The sequence below is a fragment of the Vidua chalybeata genome, chromosome 5, assembly GCF_026979565.1.
Source record: "Vidua chalybeata isolate OUT-0048 chromosome 5, bVidCha1 merged haplotype, whole genome shotgun sequence".
Lineage (NCBI taxonomy): Eukaryota > Metazoa > Chordata > Aves > Passeriformes > Viduidae > Vidua > Vidua chalybeata.
In genome coordinates, this window is record NC_071534.1 from 4,864,815 (window position 1) to 4,881,672 (window position 16,858).

General features: G+C 41.8%; 1 protein-coding gene across 5 annotated transcripts in view; it reads left to right on the plus strand.

Moving 5' to 3' along the window:
* The window catches only part of KDM5A (lysine demethylase 5A), a 50,947-nt gene extending 37,475 nt beyond the window's left edge, over nucleotides 1–13,472 (plus strand). For all 5 annotated transcript variants that reach the window (XM_053942133.1, XM_053942132.1, XM_053942134.1 and 2 more), the window contains 7 exons: nucleotides 28–189; nucleotides 1,202–1,753; nucleotides 2,499–2,642; nucleotides 5,468–5,627; nucleotides 6,126–6,346; nucleotides 8,468–8,878; nucleotides 10,399–13,472. In XM_053942133.1, coding sequence (XP_053798108.1) covers nucleotides 28–189; nucleotides 1,202–1,753; nucleotides 2,499–2,642; nucleotides 5,468–5,627; nucleotides 6,126–6,346; nucleotides 8,468–8,878; nucleotides 10,399–10,611 — 1,863 coding nt within the window. In that variant the 3' untranslated portion in view covers nucleotides 10,612–13,472. The remainder of the gene's footprint in view (nucleotides 1–27; nucleotides 190–1,201; nucleotides 1,754–2,498; nucleotides 2,643–5,467; nucleotides 5,628–6,125; nucleotides 6,347–8,467; nucleotides 8,879–10,398) is intronic.
* The last annotated feature ends 3,386 nt before the right edge of the window (nucleotides 13,473–16,858 follow it).

Here is a 16,858-nt window from a genome sequence, read left to right on the forward strand (position 1 = left end):
TGGGATGAGTTTCCTTGGTGGTTCCAGGTTCTGAGCCCGCGGACTGATATCGGAGTTTATGGGAGCAGTAAGAATAGGCGGAAGAGGGCGAAGGAGTTGATGGAGAAGGAAAAGGAGAAAGATCTTGACTTGGAATCCCTGAGTGAACTGGAGGATGGGCTGGAGGAGGCCAGGGATGCTGCAGCTGTGGTAAGGAGCAGTGAAAGGTGGTGTCTCCTGCTTGTGTGGGCTTAAGTCATCTCTAATCTGTAGAAATTCTAGGGAAGAACTGATAAATGAATTCCAGTGAAAGAGATACCTCATAATATGTGTTTGACACAAGAATGTAGTTCAACTTTAATTGCAGTGAAAGTAGAGGGAAGCACAGTTCAGAGTGTAACTGCTGGTATTTAATACCATTGGGTATGTGTACGACTTAAATGCTCTTGGGTTAGTATCTATGGCTTCTCATCTAATATGAACATTTATTGAAATTGTGTGGAAATAATGAGGTGCAGCTCTGCCTTAACCAGGACCAACACGTATTTGGTTAGTTCAATTTTGTGATCAGCCTGCAAATGCTTGGTCATGGACACTGGGCTGGAGGGAATGTTTTATTTGGTTCCTCTTTTTTGGAGGATACTCATGCTGCTATCAGAATAATTTGCTGACATCTGGCTGCCCTTTCCCTGGTAACAAAGAAAATATATGCAGGGTCATGAACATGGCTTATACACAATCTGTTTTACTGTAGTATGCTTGGTTATAGTTACCTGAATGGAAACATTAAGGAAGTGCAAGTTGATTCAGGAGATAAGTGGTCACTCAGATGCTTCTGAAGCAATGCTCAGCTCCATTGTCTCAGTAAACAGTTGAATGGAACAGATTCTGACTTCTTCTCTGGAGTCAAAACCTGTTATTCTGGTGGCCTTATGACAGATTTAATTATGAACTTCCTAAACTTTGTAGATATTGAGACCGTTATCTAAAGTTTACATAGCATCTCTACCAGAAGGACTCGAGAGAGTAATGAGCAACTGTGGAGGAGGTATCTTAGATAAAGTTTTAATTAGATCATGTAGTTCCTGAAGTTTGGGCTAGGTTTAGATCTCCTAATCTGTTTGGGTTGGCTGTTTTTTTTTTAATTTTTCCTGTGTTGTTAATAAAATTAAATCTCTCTTAGCTGTGAAGGTCATGACATGTTTTTGTCCGTGCTGGGCAGGTGGCTGTCTTCAAGGAGCGGGAACAGAAGGAAATTGAAGCCATGCATGCTCTCAGGGCAGCCAACTTGGCCAAGATGACCATGGTGGACCGAATCGAAGAAGCCAAGTTCTGCATCTGCCGCAAGACAGCCAGTGGCTTCATGCTGCAGTGCGAGCTGTGCAAGGACTGGTTTCACAGCGGCTGTGTGCCCCTGCCCAAAACAAGCTCTCAGAAGAAGGGCTCCAGCTGGCAGGCCAAAGAAGTGAAGTTCCTGTGTCCCCTGTGCATGCGCTCCCGCCGGCCGCGGCTGGAGACCATCCTGTCCCTGCTGGTGTCCCTGCAGAAGCTGCCCGTGCGGCTGCCCGAGGGAGAGGCCCTGCAGTGCTTGACAGAGCGAGCCATGAGCTGGCAGGACCGAGCACGGCAGGCCCTGGCTACTGACGAGCTGTCCTCTGCTTTGGCCAAGCTCTCCGTGCTCAGCCAGCGAATGGTGGAGCAGGCAGCTCGGGAGAAGACAGAGAAAATCATCAGTGCAGAGCTACAGAAGGCAGCAGCTAACCCTGACCTGCAGGTAGGGATGGGAAGATCTTGCTGTTCCCTCTGCTTGCTTTAATTTAGTGTGTCAAAATGCCTTGTTTTTCTTGGAGAAGTGTGGGGGAGAGGGAAGGGCAGTGAAAAGTTGAGGACTACACATGGTAAAACTTCTTACTTAGTTCAGTGCTCTGCAGGTTTTGGCTGGCTTCTGTTTTGTGCATTGCTGCTCCAGGAACAGGTCTGTTGCTCTGTACTCACTGTCACCAGCCACAAGGTGCTTGTCAGGAACATCAGGTCAGCTGTAACAGCTGGGTACAGGCCTCAAGATGTGTAAAACAGTTGCCACTTTGGTATCCAAATTCCATTTTCCTCTTTACAGAATCCAGCCTCTCAGTATTTATGGCTTCTCATGGATTGTCATTCAAAGGCGTTTGGTGTTTTGTTAGTAAATTTCAGCAAGGAATGTAGACAAACGCTGATAATTCCATAGCTGACCTCTTCATCTTGTGAGTAGCAAGATGTGCTTTGTAGCACTGAAGAAGAGTATCTAGATCTTTCCAGTCACAATTATTAAAAAACAGGTTATCAGAATCTAACAAAACCTTTTACTTGGATATTTCCCTGTCTTTTTTCACATCTTGCTGTAACTGGTCTCTTTTGTGATGTCCAGGCAGTTATCTTCAGGCCAAAAGAGACACTGTTTTCATGGTTAATAACTCCTTAGGTTTTCCAGATTTTTCCTGGAAATTATATTGTTTTATTTCCATATTCCATTTTTTTAGGGACACTTGACAAGTTTTCAGCAGTCAGCCTTTAACAGAGCGATAGGGAGTGTGTCCTCATCCCCACGGCAGACTTTGGATTATGACGATGAAGAGACAGACTCTGATGAAGACATCAGGGAGACATATGGCTATGACATAAAGGTAAGTAATCCAGAGTGGTTTGTTTGCATGGAATAAATACAGAACATCTGTCTTTCATTAATCCATTTTTTTCAGAATATTTCTTGTATCTTAAGCTATGTATGTTCTGCCCTAGCGCCTCTGGCAGAAGAGGTACTTAGTGATTTTTATCTGAATGTCCCCATTCTATGAACTGTTCTGAAGTTTTGTAATGTTTTTATGGAAAATTTCCAAAGTCTTTTCCACTTTTTTTAATTTCAAAAGGTGCCTTTTAATGCTGAGGAAAAAGATGCACTTACAAAGGGATTTGTATTTATAACACCCTGGAGGATGAACATTGCCTTTATGCCCCATTCAGAGATACCATGAGTCATAAATACAAGTATCTATATGAAGAGCTCTTGGAAAGTTTTTGCTACAGCAAAAAGATGAGCCTTCAAAAACTGCATGCTGTGTAAGATGCAGGGCTTTGTTCATGTTTTTGTACCTTTCTCTTCATTCAGCCCTTGTATAAAGGAAGTACATGTATTCCATTTTGGAGTGTGGAATTTTTTGAGACAAGATGTCTGGATCATCTTGTAAAATTAGTGTCTGGATTCAGTACATAAATTGTAACTGCAGTTAAATTTCTGAAGTATTTTATCTAGAGAAGAACTTCCATAAGAAAAGGCAGTTGTGGAGAAAACCATGTGTTTTCAAGGTATTGAAATGTCCTTTTGAAATATGTAGAGACAAAGCCAATGCCCCACTTTCTTCTTGAGCAGTGTTTTCCTGTTAGTGGTAGTGTCATCTCTGCCTTTAAAGATGCTATCTTAAGAGACATGTAAATTCTTCTAATGCAGATATTCTGGTTTATAGAGGGGCAGCACATTCTCCAGGTATGATGTGCTGTAATATCCTATTTTTAAATGTTTTGTTTCTCAGCAGCCTGATGCAAATACACAGATTTGTCTTACAGTCCCCTGTGAAATGCCCACAAGAATACATTGCTGTTGGGTGCTACAGCTTTTAATTAATTTAGTTTTATATATAAAAGTAATTCCCAAAACTGTTCTTTGCATCAGGGGTCTTAATAAGGCATTTCTGAAGGATGTGGCATTTTCTGAGGCTGTGATAAAACATGTGTCAAGAAAGATGGCATATGCTTGCCAGGATCTCAGAGTTTTGCAGGAGCATAATTTAATTTGTTTAATGATTCTACTGTCATAATTTTAAAATCTCATCCTTAACCCTTTTGATTTGGATGTTCATCATAAAACATCTGTTTAAGCAAAGCTGATAGAGACCAGAAATGTGTTCTGATAGGTCAACTAATATGATTGGAATAGAAGACAAATTTTCAGGCAACCAATCTAATTCTTCATGTATAAACTAGGAAATGCAAGATTTTAAAAAAACCCCAAAACAAAATAACCCCAACCCAAAGTTCCTCAGAATTTAATTATTTCTATACTGTTGATTTTTAAGGGTCTTTTTTTTTCAGTTTTTGATACATAGACATGTTCCAGTGTGTTTAAAGAACGATACAGATCATTATGCATTGTGTATGAATTTGCTCTTGTTGTGGACCCTGTAGAAATAATCCTGAATTCCTGGGGGTCTAGAAGACTGTATTTTGAAAACCACAGTCTCTGGCTTCTCAAATGCACAGTTGTTACATAAGTAGATATGAAAATATGATCTGTTTGATTATATTATATGCCTCTTAATTAAAACATGGTTCTTGCCAGTAAATCTTCATTAGGAGTGCAGTAGCTAGATTTTTTGTAAGGTTTGTTCCAAACAGACACATTCACTGGTCAAATCACCTGTAATTTGTTTTCATTTTTTGTCTTGTATTTTTTCTTATTTCTTTGCACTGGTATCACCTGTGGCTGCTAATGATGATCTTTTAAAAATCAATTTACATGTTAGCCCTGAACTTCCTTTAATGTAGTACAATAAGATACCCATAACAAGATATTGTTCAAGACATAAACTCTTTACTGTGTAGGGAGAAATGAAATACCTTCCTCTTTCTGAGTGTATTTATTTTACCTTTTCATCTGGGCAATTTAAATTTTAACTTCCCGCTTGTAGTTCTGTACAGAAATCATTACTTTGTGTATCACTTTCTTTTAAATGTACAACTGAAGGCCACAGAGAGAAAGGATTACCATTCTTAAACTCCTCTTTTATGTCATGAAATGACAGTGTCTTGCCCAATACCTTGAGCTGTTCAGTGTCTTATTCAACACACTGAGCTGAGCAGAGGCCAGTGCCATCATTACTCTGTTCATGGAAATAAAACATCCCTCTTTCAGTGTTTGGTCCTAATTTAAACTGATTTAACACTGCCACAAAAGTACCAGGGCAGCATTTGATCGCCATTATGTTGTTATTTCTCACTGTGCTGGAATGCCCTTTTTTTTCCATACCTCTAAAATCTTAAATCATGTTTCCGTAGTCACTGCAATTTAGTCAGCATACCCCCACTTTATGAAAGATAAAGTCTTCATGAGCTTGCAGTCAGACTTTTCAAGCAAAATAATAAATTATGTAGGCTAGGAGAAAGCCTCTTCTCATCATGTTGGCTTCTGAAGACCATACTTACAGTGCTGAGTGAGGAAACTTGTCAAGTGTTTTTCATGCACTAGCTGTAAATAAACTGACCTATCTCTGGAGTTCCTATATTCATCTACCATTTAAATAGGGATATAATTTTTACCTTTGATCTTGGTGTCTCTGATGGAGTGCTTCAGAGAAGGGCTTTAGGAGCAGCGGACTGCTCAGTCTTAGTAAAGTTTACTTTGAAGTAGGTATTTTCTGGATTCAGATGTTGCATGTTTTCTGTGGGTCTTTTTCAGGACAATGCCAGTGTGAAATCTTCCAGCAGCTTGGAGCCTAATTTGTTTTGTGATGAGGAAATCCCCATTAAATCAGAGGAGGTGGTGACACACATGTGGACTGCTCCCTCATTCTGTGCTGAACATGCCTATTCCTCTGCTTCCAAAAGCTGCTCTCAAGGTATTTGCTTTTGTATCCATTGAGATAAAATTAAGTAGATAACTGGGATGAGCAGTCAGTGAGGAGTGGAACTGCTCTGTTATCCATACTAGCTGTAAAAGTATATGTTGTCTGGAGGAACGTACAGCAGAGTTACATTGTAATTAGTTTCCTGATATTTGATATATATACCTGTGCCAATGTCTTCTGGTTGCTACTGTTTCCCACCTTAAAATGTTTAAAAAAAAAATGTAATTTCTTTTGGTTTTGAGCTCTTCCTTTTATCTTTATGTGGCATTGCCTGGAGAGGTTTAGATTGGATATTAGGAAAAATGTCTTCACTGAAAGGATGCTCGGGCTGCCTGGGGAAGTGGTGGAATCATGTCCCTGGAAGTGTTCAAAAGACATGTGGATGTGGCACGTGGGGACATGGTTTAGTGGTGAGCTTGGCACAGCCTCGATAATCTTAGAGGTCTTTTCCAGCTTTAAGGATTCTGTGTCTTGGCTCCTGTCTGAAAGGTTCTAGCACTCCAAGGAAGCAGCCTCGGAAGAGCCCGCTGGTACCTCGCAGTTTGGAGCCCCCTGTGTTGGAGCTGTCACCTGGAGCAAAAGCTCAGCTGGAAGATCTGATGATGGTAGGAGATCTACTGGAGGTATCTCTGGATGAAACTCAGCACATCTGGAGGATTTTACAGGCCACTCATCCGCCCTCTGAGGACAGGTTTCTTCATGTCATGGAGGTAGGGAACTCGAAGAAATACTCTGGTGTAGAACAGAAATCCCACCACATTCTGTTGGTTCATTTATATAAATATGATCTTGAATAGTTGAGTGCTCAGTTGGTTGTTATGTTTATATTTCACCTGGATGGAGTAGTAGATTACAGAAAGCAACAGAATAAGTGATCCAGAAATTCAGTTCTTGATCACTCATGCCATAGCACTGTCCTCCATAGTTAACCATATTTAGAACAGTTTTCTCAAGTAGTTCCATATGCAAACGTTATTTTAGAAGATAACAGATTAAGGAAGGAAACACTCCTCTTGATTATGCCTGAAAATGGAACTAATTTCAAAAGAATTACAAGAAACATCTAGGAAGATGAAACATTTAGCTTATATAACATGATACTTGTATGTTACTGAACTTTGTTACTGGGGAAGACATGTTTTGATAATGCAGACAATAAGATTCATATTCATCCTCAGAATAACATAGACATAGCCATTTTTTAATTGATGTACTGTGAAGATGTCCTGATTACTTTGTTCAGCTGCCAGTGGATCAGGCAGGTTTATCTGCTGATTCTGAGGTCTAGTCAAAATCACTTTGCTACATTGATGCAGAGGTCAAGGAATATGTGCTAGAAGAGAAGCCACTTTTGAAGCTTCAACTCAGGCTGCTGGGTTGAAGAGCCAGAGTGGAACCCATTTTTTACCATCTGTCAGCTGCAGTTAGGGGTCACTTTGACCATATGGATTATATGATGGCTTGTTGGGTTACTGAGCTGTACAGGAAGAACATAAGATGATGGTTCTTTCTTGGCTTTTTGGTGGTGTACAGTAATACAAGATGGAAGGTTGCATGCTGTTAACAGTGAGGCTTAGGTGAACATATTGGTGTCTCATTTCCTGCATCCCGTGAGTTAAAGTGTTGCCAAACTGCATCATTCAGAAATGTAGAGTATAAAACTGCCCCTGCCTCCCAAGTACTGCTGCTTTACCACCTTTCATTCAGCCTGAGTACTACATGGACTTAATGTTCTTTCAATGTAATGGTTTTGGCAGGGAGTTGATTGAAGAGCATTTTGAATGCCAGCAAATAGCAATTTATAAATAATATGCCAGACTGCTGTATTAATAGTTAAGCACAGCTTTTTTCCAGGGGAGTGGGGTGAGGAGTGTAGAGGGTGTGTGAGTTACAACATTTTCTGGTTAACCTTTATGAATACTTGCTTGACCAGAGCTGCTCATTTTGAATTGAATGTATTCTGTCTGTTTACATACAAAATAAGTAGACTTCTGTGAAATAATCTGGAGAGGATTTGGTTTTGGGTGGAGTGGCTATAATAAGTAATGTACAGTAAACAGTCTCTTTACTGGTTTATAGTATGTTCTTAATCTATTAATAATTAAGGTTAAAGTATATAGCTGCATTGACTGAAATCAAGTCAGTCCTGTTTGTGCAAAGGACTACACAAGTGAATCTTTCAGGTATAAATGGGACTTGTCACCGTGAATGCTACCTGCAGGGACAGAGCTGGCCAGTTTTAAGCCCCACTTGTGATCTGAATCTGTTATTTAAGAGCTCTTGATGACACCAGGATATTTACAACGTCTGCCAGTTTGGAAGCCATTCAAATAATGGATGTTGCTTTCTCTTCTTGCTTGAGTTGATGATACATTTTAAGAATACATTTTAAAAATTCACCAGTTACTCTTTCCTAATCTCCAAAACAGCAGTTGCTTTCTCTCAAAAATAATTACAGGCAAGACTGACCTGGGATGAAAAATAAGCAAGAGCACCTGACAAATGATTAATCTTCTCAACTTCTATTAAAAAACAATGTGAGAAGGGAGTTGTAATTATTGCTTACTTTGCCTTCTTACCCTTGCTGATAGTTTATGTTTTCCACTGAGTATTTTTGGCTGATTTTACTTTGACACAGTTGATAACACTTAACGAATTTTTTATAGTATGATGAGAATGAAGTTAAGTGCTTTATTTGTTTAGAATATGTAACAGTATGTTGTTGACTAGATTTCTTCACGCCATATCAGGGTAAAGGTAGAGGTAAGTACGTTTGTCAGACCTCGGGTTTGCAGGAAATTTGAGTAATATATGTATCTTTTTCTATGAAGGATGACAGCATGGATGAAAAACCACTGAAAATGAGAGGGAGGGACTCTTCTGAGAGGAAGCGGAAACGAAAACTGGAGAGAGCAGAGCAGTTCTTTGGAGATATGAAGCAAAAATCTAAAGAGCTGAAAAAACTGGAAAAACCCAAGAAGAAGAAGCTAAAACTCACTATGGATAAGACAAAGGAGCTGAACAAGCTGGCAAAGAAACTGGCTAAGGAAGAGGAGCGGAAGAAGAAGCGAGAGAAGGCAGTTGTGGCAAAGGTAGAACTGGCAAAGGATAGCACAGAGAAAAAAAGAGAGAAGAAGGTTCTGGATATTCCTTCCAAGTACGACTGGTCAGGAGCAGAAGAGTCGGATGATGAGAATGCTGTGTGTGCTGCTCAGAACTGCCAAAGGCCCTGCAAGGACAAAGTGAGTTGCCCCTTACTTCTGTCACAGGCAATTCTGTGCTAAGTCAGAATCCCTGTGCCAGGTAATATTTAAGTTGAGCAGCATGAGGAATCAAAGTGGTGTAGTTAGAAATGAGAGATGACTGAGTAGTACTTGGGTAGGTACATGGATTTAGCAGATTAAACTGTAGGACTTCCTTATTCTCTTAGGTACTTCAAAAGAGAAGATGGAAAAGTAGAATCTGGGAAAAGGTACTCTGGTTTGGTTGGGAAGTTTAACTTCTTCGAGCTGTGTAATTTTCTGTTCATTGTGTGCAACATGCATTGGTTGATTCAAAGGATTAATTCTTCGATTCAGAAAGAAATGTTCCTAGCTTTACTGTGTTCCTGAGCAGGAGTGGCATGTGTTATGTTCCTAAATGAAATAGATTTTCTGTATTTCTTGCATACACTCTGTGAACAGTGATGTTGCAGGCTGAGTGATCTACAAACTTCAGTGGTTCATTTTGCTTGTTGGAGATAAATAATCAATTATTTTAGACCTGATTGGATTTTTACAAAAGAAACTTGATCTGCCTCTCTCTGTGGTACTGCCTGTCATGATTGTCAGCTTTTAACACAGACTGATGATCAAAAATGTTATCAAAATGTTTTTTCTGTACTTCTGTACTTTCAACAGGTGAATGCCACACTTGTCAAAAAATGGCAGATACAGGAATGTAATGACTGAAGCTGCAGCTGTTGATGTCCATTACTAATCACTTTGGAAAATTTGTTCAGGAGTAATTGGCTACAAACAAAAGTAAAATCTGTATGATGATAATGCTTCTTCATTTTAAATAGGTTGCCACTACTGTTGTTTTTCTGGTACAGTTTTACATTCCCCTGTAAGTGGAAAACAGAACTACACAAGTAACAATTTTTATAGGTGTACCAGTGGATGCCATTAAAATGGAGAATCTATGTTTCTTACCCTGCAAATCTGATCTTCTGCCCACTCACTCCAATTAACATGTACTTTTATTCAAAGAATTACAGAAATCAAGTAATTCATCTTTTTTTCCTTCCTACTTTCTAACTCATTTTTTGTCTTTTCCGAATTGTTCTACAGCAGGTTCAACTCAAAGCTTGTATTGTAGCTTAAATGTTCTGACACTTAGGATTTATGTTTACAAAAGCTGCTGTCTGATAATGCAGTCTAAGAGGGTGTGTTTGGAGACTCTCACCTGTGCTGAAGTAACTATCTCTGAACATTTAAAATGTGTTTTAGCACATCTCCTTTCATCTTAGCAGAGCTGAATCATCTTCCTCAGGAGTAGTAGTGTGTTCTTGTATTGTTGCAGTGTAAGGATGCAAGAGGGGCAAGGTTTGTTGGAAGTAGCTTGTTTAAACAAGCTCTGTAGGGGCATGAATTTTTGCCCCAGAGCTTTTATATTCCTGGTAGCTCCGTTAGGTTTAACAGGAGGTATTTTCTTCATAGAAACTGTGCCTGTCTGTCCTTCCTTGTAACAGGCTGTGTGTTGCTGATGTGTTCTCTTGCAGGTGGACTGGGTACAGTGTGACGGGGGCTGTGATGAGTGGTTCCATCAGGTGTGTGTTGGGGTCTCCCCAGAGATGGCTGAGAATGAGGATTACATCTGTATAAACTGTGCAAAGAAACCCCTGCAGGGACCCAGCAGCCCTGCCCACGCCTCACCTCCTCCCTTCTTGTTGAGCTACAAACTACCAATGGAAGATCTCAAGGAGACGAGTTAGCAACTGCTCAATGCCCAGAACTTGTTGGGAAATGGACCACTGGAACCCTTCAGAACGAGAGGGTTTTGAAGCTGATGTAGCTCCTGAGCTTCTCTTCCAAGGATGTACAGCCGTGCAGCAGAGTTGGTCCGTTCATTCTAGCTGGCTTCCTTCCTGCAGCGGGAACGTCAAGGCACAGAGGCACCGACTCACCTATGCAGACACTGCCTGATGAGGAGCTCCAGCCAGCGTTTTCTGACTTGAGTGTTTCCATCTTTGGGTGTGGCTGTTGCTCTCAAGGACTGAGCAACCTCGAGGCCGTTAGACACTTCAGGGTGTTACCAAGTACATGTTGGCAGTGGAGCTGGCCTGGAGCTGGAGCTCTTAGACCTACCTGGTTACCCTAAGGAGGTGGCTTTGGAAGTTATCTTTTGCCTCTCCATGCCAACCCAGTGTGTAGAGCAATGTCTTGGGAGAATGAAATTGCCTCCATAACCAGGCAGCTAACACTACACTATAAGGGTGGGAGCAAGTGGATGAATTTCTTTTAATTTCTCTTTTGTAGCTAAAGGGCAGAGGAGCTCACAATTGCAAAAATCGGCAAAAGTTCTGTTTACCAAAAAAAAAAAACCCAACTCTACTCCACTAGGCAAATTTTTTTCCTCAGTGGGAAACAACTGATCTTCCCGTCCTGAGGAGGGCCAGACATCATTGATAATGTCTAGCTAGACCAGAGCTTGGGAAGAGCAGAGTGCTTCCCTTTCCACAGGGATGCTCTCTCCTGTTCCAGGCTTTGCTTAGAGTTCTGCACTCCTGCACGTTAAAGTTGTGTGGCGCAGGATGGAGCTGGCAAGGAGGTACAGCACCCAGGGCACAGCTTCTGAGATCTGTACCCAGGGATGGGAAGGAAAGAAGACAGCCCACTTACCTCAGAGGTTACACTGACACGTGCTTCTGTGAAAAGTTTCACTCACAACTTTCCAGTATCACCAGGCTACAGGCGTGGCCTCCTGTGATACCAGCAAGCAGTCTGCAGATACTGATCACAGTGCAAACCCCTCCCTGCTGGCTTTGCTGGATGTGTACCAGTGTACAATCAGCAACAGTTCTTGTTTGAAGCTGCCCCTGGCTTTGCCGGAGGACCAGAGGGCTTGGGGTCATCCTGGGTGACAGTTGTTTTAGTAAATCCATTTTTAAAGAAGGACTTGTTTTTACTTTTTTCTAAATGTCTCAGACTACTGACTTGTTCTATAAATAGATTATTTTTCTTTGATTTTTTTATACTTACCACTGTTAACCAGCAGCACAGACAGAGGTTCACAAAGCAAAAACCTGCCCGTGGGCTTGGGTTTTTTTACTCCATTCCTTCCTTGTAGTACAAGGAATTAGCAGTTACCTTCCCCATTCTAGATTGACCAGCTGCCTGTGTTTAAATAGGTAAATACATTTCATGTGCTACCTTTGTATTTGGGTTTGTTCCTGTTAGTGGGGCATCTGGGCCTTAATGACTCCAGTGGATGCTGGCCTTGTGTATGTGAATGTCTGAAGTCAGCCCCTGGGCTGTCTTGTCCCCCTTTCCACTCGCTCCCTATTGTTTCCATTCTTCTGCAGTTCTAGGAGTGTTGTAAGTAGTGTCCAGTCTTACTAGGAGCTGGATTGGGATTTAAAGAAATATTGACAAAAACAAAGGTGTGCTGTATTGACTGTTCTGTGTCCCTTCTCTTGTTCTCTGATATTTGGAAGTTTATTTATTTGGCAGAATTATCCATCCAAAAAAAAACCCAACTCAGCTCAGGTAGACAGAACTTCATTGTTTTCTCCTATGTGTGCCTGCTACCTGGGAAGAGGGAAGTGTGCAAAAGGAAAAGAAATAAGATGGAGCACAGAAGATCCAGAGTCTTGGGAGCTTTGAGTGCAAATTGGACACAGACTTCTAATTCCTGCTCCTTAAAGACTTAATGTGATGTTAAAAGCAAAAGCAAGCTGTGGTTAAGCATGTGGCTGAATGGGCACCCTAGCAAATTTAAGAGTATTATTTGTTTACTTATTTATGAAGGAGTCTATGCTTTAGATAGACATACCCTCTTTTTGCCTCCAATTACTTTTTTTTTTTTCTTCTCAATGTACACTTAGTTTTGGTAAACTGATTTAAACAGTTGTTACTTTTCCTTCAAGCTTTAACTGATGGTACTACGTAAATGTTTCCCGATATGGAGTGGATAAACTATCTGTCACAGATGTTTAATCGGTCCAGAAGTAGACTAGTACAAGATTTCTTAAAGAATCCCAGTGTTCTGTATTCTTTCTTGACTCCTAGAATTTGTGACACAACAGGGGAAATATGGTTAGCATCTCCTGTTAGCCACCGAGCATATCCTCGTAACCATTCCTGCATTCTCTGTTGCGATGAAGTCGTTGTATGTAATTACCATCAACTGGAAAAGAGGTCTCTGAGTAAACCTGCATTGCATGTTCCTGTTTCTCTGTGTAGAAGGTGTGGTGCAGAGTGTTGACAAGCACTAGTTACAACAAGATGGAAACAAAACAGCTCTACAATGCAACTGTGGTCATTCTGCTTGTAACAAGCAGAGGAAAGAGCAAACAACAGAAAGAAATGTGCAAATCATATGCAAAAGTCACGTTTTTAGTAGCTGTTTTTCATGTAGCCACATGGAGAGCCTCTATTCTACTACTGGAAGGAGGTTGCCACACTTTTTTTTGGTCACAGATGTCTTGTCTGCTTTTGGATAAGGTGTTCATAAACTGAAGACCATTATTAGCTTTACATCTAATTGTTTTAAGCTTGTTTTTTAAGAGCGTAATTCCTATCAAAGGATTGCTGATAGTATGAACTTATGAATAAATGTTAACTTTTGGAAAAACCTGTAGTTTAGTGGTTGAAAAACCCAAAGCTACAGCTGTGGTGTTGTCTTCAGATCCTAGGGGTTTGAATTTTTATAAAAGCATATGCAGAGAAGCCAGCCAAAGCCAAGATAAAAATGTTCTTACAGGTCTGCTACAGCTGTGGGAAAATGAAAAAACTCTCTCATGACAAAATCTCAGTACACAAAAAATACTAGCTCGTGTATCTAGAAAGGTGCATGTCTTAATGCTGTAGTCTACAAAGGCTACTTGCCACTGCTGCTGTTACTTCTTTTCATGTGTCTGACACAAAAGGTCAAAGAAATTACCTGAGCTGTTGTGAGGAGCTGAAAATGGCCAGAGCTTGAGTAGTATAGCTTGTACAAACGATGTGTTTTCAGGTTTTTCTTGTAAAAAACAGGGCCTGGAATTTGGCAGCTTTGCTACCAGAGAGATAAATGTCACTGCTGACCTTCAGTACCATTGCCTTTAGGATTTATGCTTTTGACAGATCTGTAGCTGAATGCTTGTGCAGCCTGGACCATTGGTAATGAAGACTTAAGAGTCTTCAGCAGCCTAATATTGTTGATACTATGGGAGTTATCTAAAGGGATTGGAACACAGCCACACAGCATAAAGGTGACAGGCTGAATGGGCATGATGCACAGAGGGTTCATCACAGTCTATCAAGAAAGTGATCTCACTATTTTTCCTAGGGTTCAGATGTTTTCCTAGGGCTGGAAGAAGTTTCTTAATATCATTCCTGAAATAACTGTTAAAACTGCTGTAAGAAGTTGAGTGCTGTAGTCTGCTAGAAGTGACATTTGAGGCTTACTCCAGTTAGATAAAAAGGAAAAGCAGGGAACTCCTTCACGTCCTCTCCAGCTGTGGTCAGTGAGAATGTGTTTGGTCAGCCTGCCTGAACCAAACAGGAACTCTGCTTGGAGCACCAAGGCAGTGGGGAGGTGCAACAAATCCAGCCCTTATCAGCATTCCAGCTGGCTTTGGGAGGGTGATAAATGTGTGGGGCAGCTGGAAACTGCACAGCCAAGACATGGAAAGCATTGAGCCTTGGGTAATGGCATGGCTCGGCACAAGTGAGTGTTAAGTTGTAGGTAAAGGAAATGAAATAGCAAGGATTTATTGAAAAATATTTGTAAGGAGCTGTGCTCTGAATGGCTTTGAAACAAAACCTCTGCTGCAGTGAATAGTTTTAATCTGAGGGTGGGGTGTTGTGTCTTATTTGGTGGCTTTTCAGGGGTCAGTTTTTGGTAGTCTGTGTACCACCCCCCACGCTCCCCCCAAAAAGACATTTAAAGCCAAGTGCCAGAGGGAGTTCTGTGGGTGTTTATATCTGAGGAGAGCAGCCACCTCTGCACACAAGTCCTGGGATGATGGTTGGTGTCTCTGGCCAGCCTGGCATCTGCATTTAATGGGTGGGTGGTAGGCCAGCAGAGGGAAGAGCTGCATCCTTTCGCAGGTTGGTGCAGCCATGCTCAGCTCACCCCCCGAGCAGAAGGGAGGTGTCTGTTGCTGCTGTGCTGTGACAGCAGTGCAGCCCACGCAACTCCATTCTATGAATTTGAGAAACAGCTCAGGTTTTAGTGATAAGTGGAATGAGTACCACATTGTTCACTTCTGTCAGCTAATGATTTAACTTTCACTTCATACAGCTGGAAATCTAGTTCATCTAGATGTTGCCAGTGTATTGATGGCACTACATCCCATCATTTCCTTTCCCAATAGTCTCTTAGGCAGGAGGTAGATGCTTTAGCTTTGCCTAGAAACATTTCTGGGAGAGACAACGGCTGCTGAGAACAGCTGGTGGAGAAGAGGAATCATTGGCAGCACCCTGCCTGATGCTGAAGGACCAGCTCCAGATGAGAGTGTGATGGTGCTGCTCTCACCTGCTGCCAGAAGGGGAGGTCTAACCCATTACCAGGTTTGTATCTTACTGGTAAGGTTTGAACACAGCCCAGTTTCTCACTTTCTGGGCCTTACCACCTCCTGTGGCACTGGTTTCCTCTGGCTTCTGCTACAAATAGTCTTGGAATTGTCAGACTCTGGGATTTAGGGCAGTTAGAGAATACACAAAGCTGAACAAAGTAATAATGGAAGAGTGCACAGCCACAGGAAAAGTGTTTATAACTTACAGGATTTTTTTTTTTCTTGCTGAGTAATGTGATTCTAGGAAGCTGATGGGTCAGATTCCTGTTTGGAGCAGAAAGTGGGCATGAGCTTTGTGTAACTCCTGTTTACAGAATGTGCAGAGAGTGCTGCTGGACAAGCAACACATGAGATTTCTGCAAAAAGGAGTTCACTTTGCTTTGCCCTAAGCAGCAGCTGTTCCATGCCTGTTTCTCAGCTCTGGTGATCTCAGAGAAACATGATTGTTTCTTGTGCTTTTTGCTTTTGTCCCCCAAGATCTTTCCATTACACCTTGGGCAGTCCCTGTTCTCAGGGAAGTCAGGCCAAAGGAAATTGGCACAAACTCCCTTTGCAGACTTCTGTTTTGTTCCTCCCAAAGTGCTTTTCCTTTGCAACAGGGGAGGTCTCATCTCCCACCCTCTTAGGGCTGCCTGGCTCCCTCCACAGAAGCTGTGTGACTGCTGACTGTCCATTGGCATCACCAGGACCAGATTTGGGCAGCAATAAAACAGCTATTTCCTGGTTTGCTTGTGTGAAGCCACAGTTCTGTTCTAGCCCTAGGGGGGTATGCAGTTCAAACCTTGTAGTAGGAACCTTTCAAGGTAAATCAGAATATCAAAGACCAGTCTCCTTTTTCCTCTAGATCCCAGTTACGGTGAACACCAAAACTAAAAGTTCCACTGACTCCACGTGTTTTCAGTTAATTCTCCCATTTGAACACATCACCATGTATTTTTTTTCCTTCCCAGATCACCATGAAAGCTTTGTATTTGGGCTGTGACAGGCTTAATGAACCCACATTCTCAGTACTTGTCAGATGATTGGCAAGCAGTGCCTGACCCTCTGCATTAGCTTGCAGGGATGAGGAATGCAGTGTCCTTGTCAAAAAGAGCTGTGATGCTATGAGGAGCCTCTCTGGCTGAAGGGAAGTAATTATGTTCATGGTGGAAATACCTTGTGTTTGGGTGTATTTCTCCATGTGACCTCTTGATCTGGTCAGCCCCCTGAGCATCACTGTTTGAATTCATTGTGGCAGAAGGGTGACGTGGCTTGGGATTTGATAGTCAAAAATGGCAAAGAGTGAAGCTCATGAGCAGCAGCAGCTGCCCTTTTGTTCCCTCCAAAGGGCTCTCAAGCCACCTTCTCCTTTAGTGGAGGGTGTAGTGAGTCAGCCCAGCCAGACCAAATCCGTGTGCCTCTGCTAAACCCTCTGTCCCTCGTGCCTGGGCACCTGTTCCCTGCTTCCCTGCTCCACTGC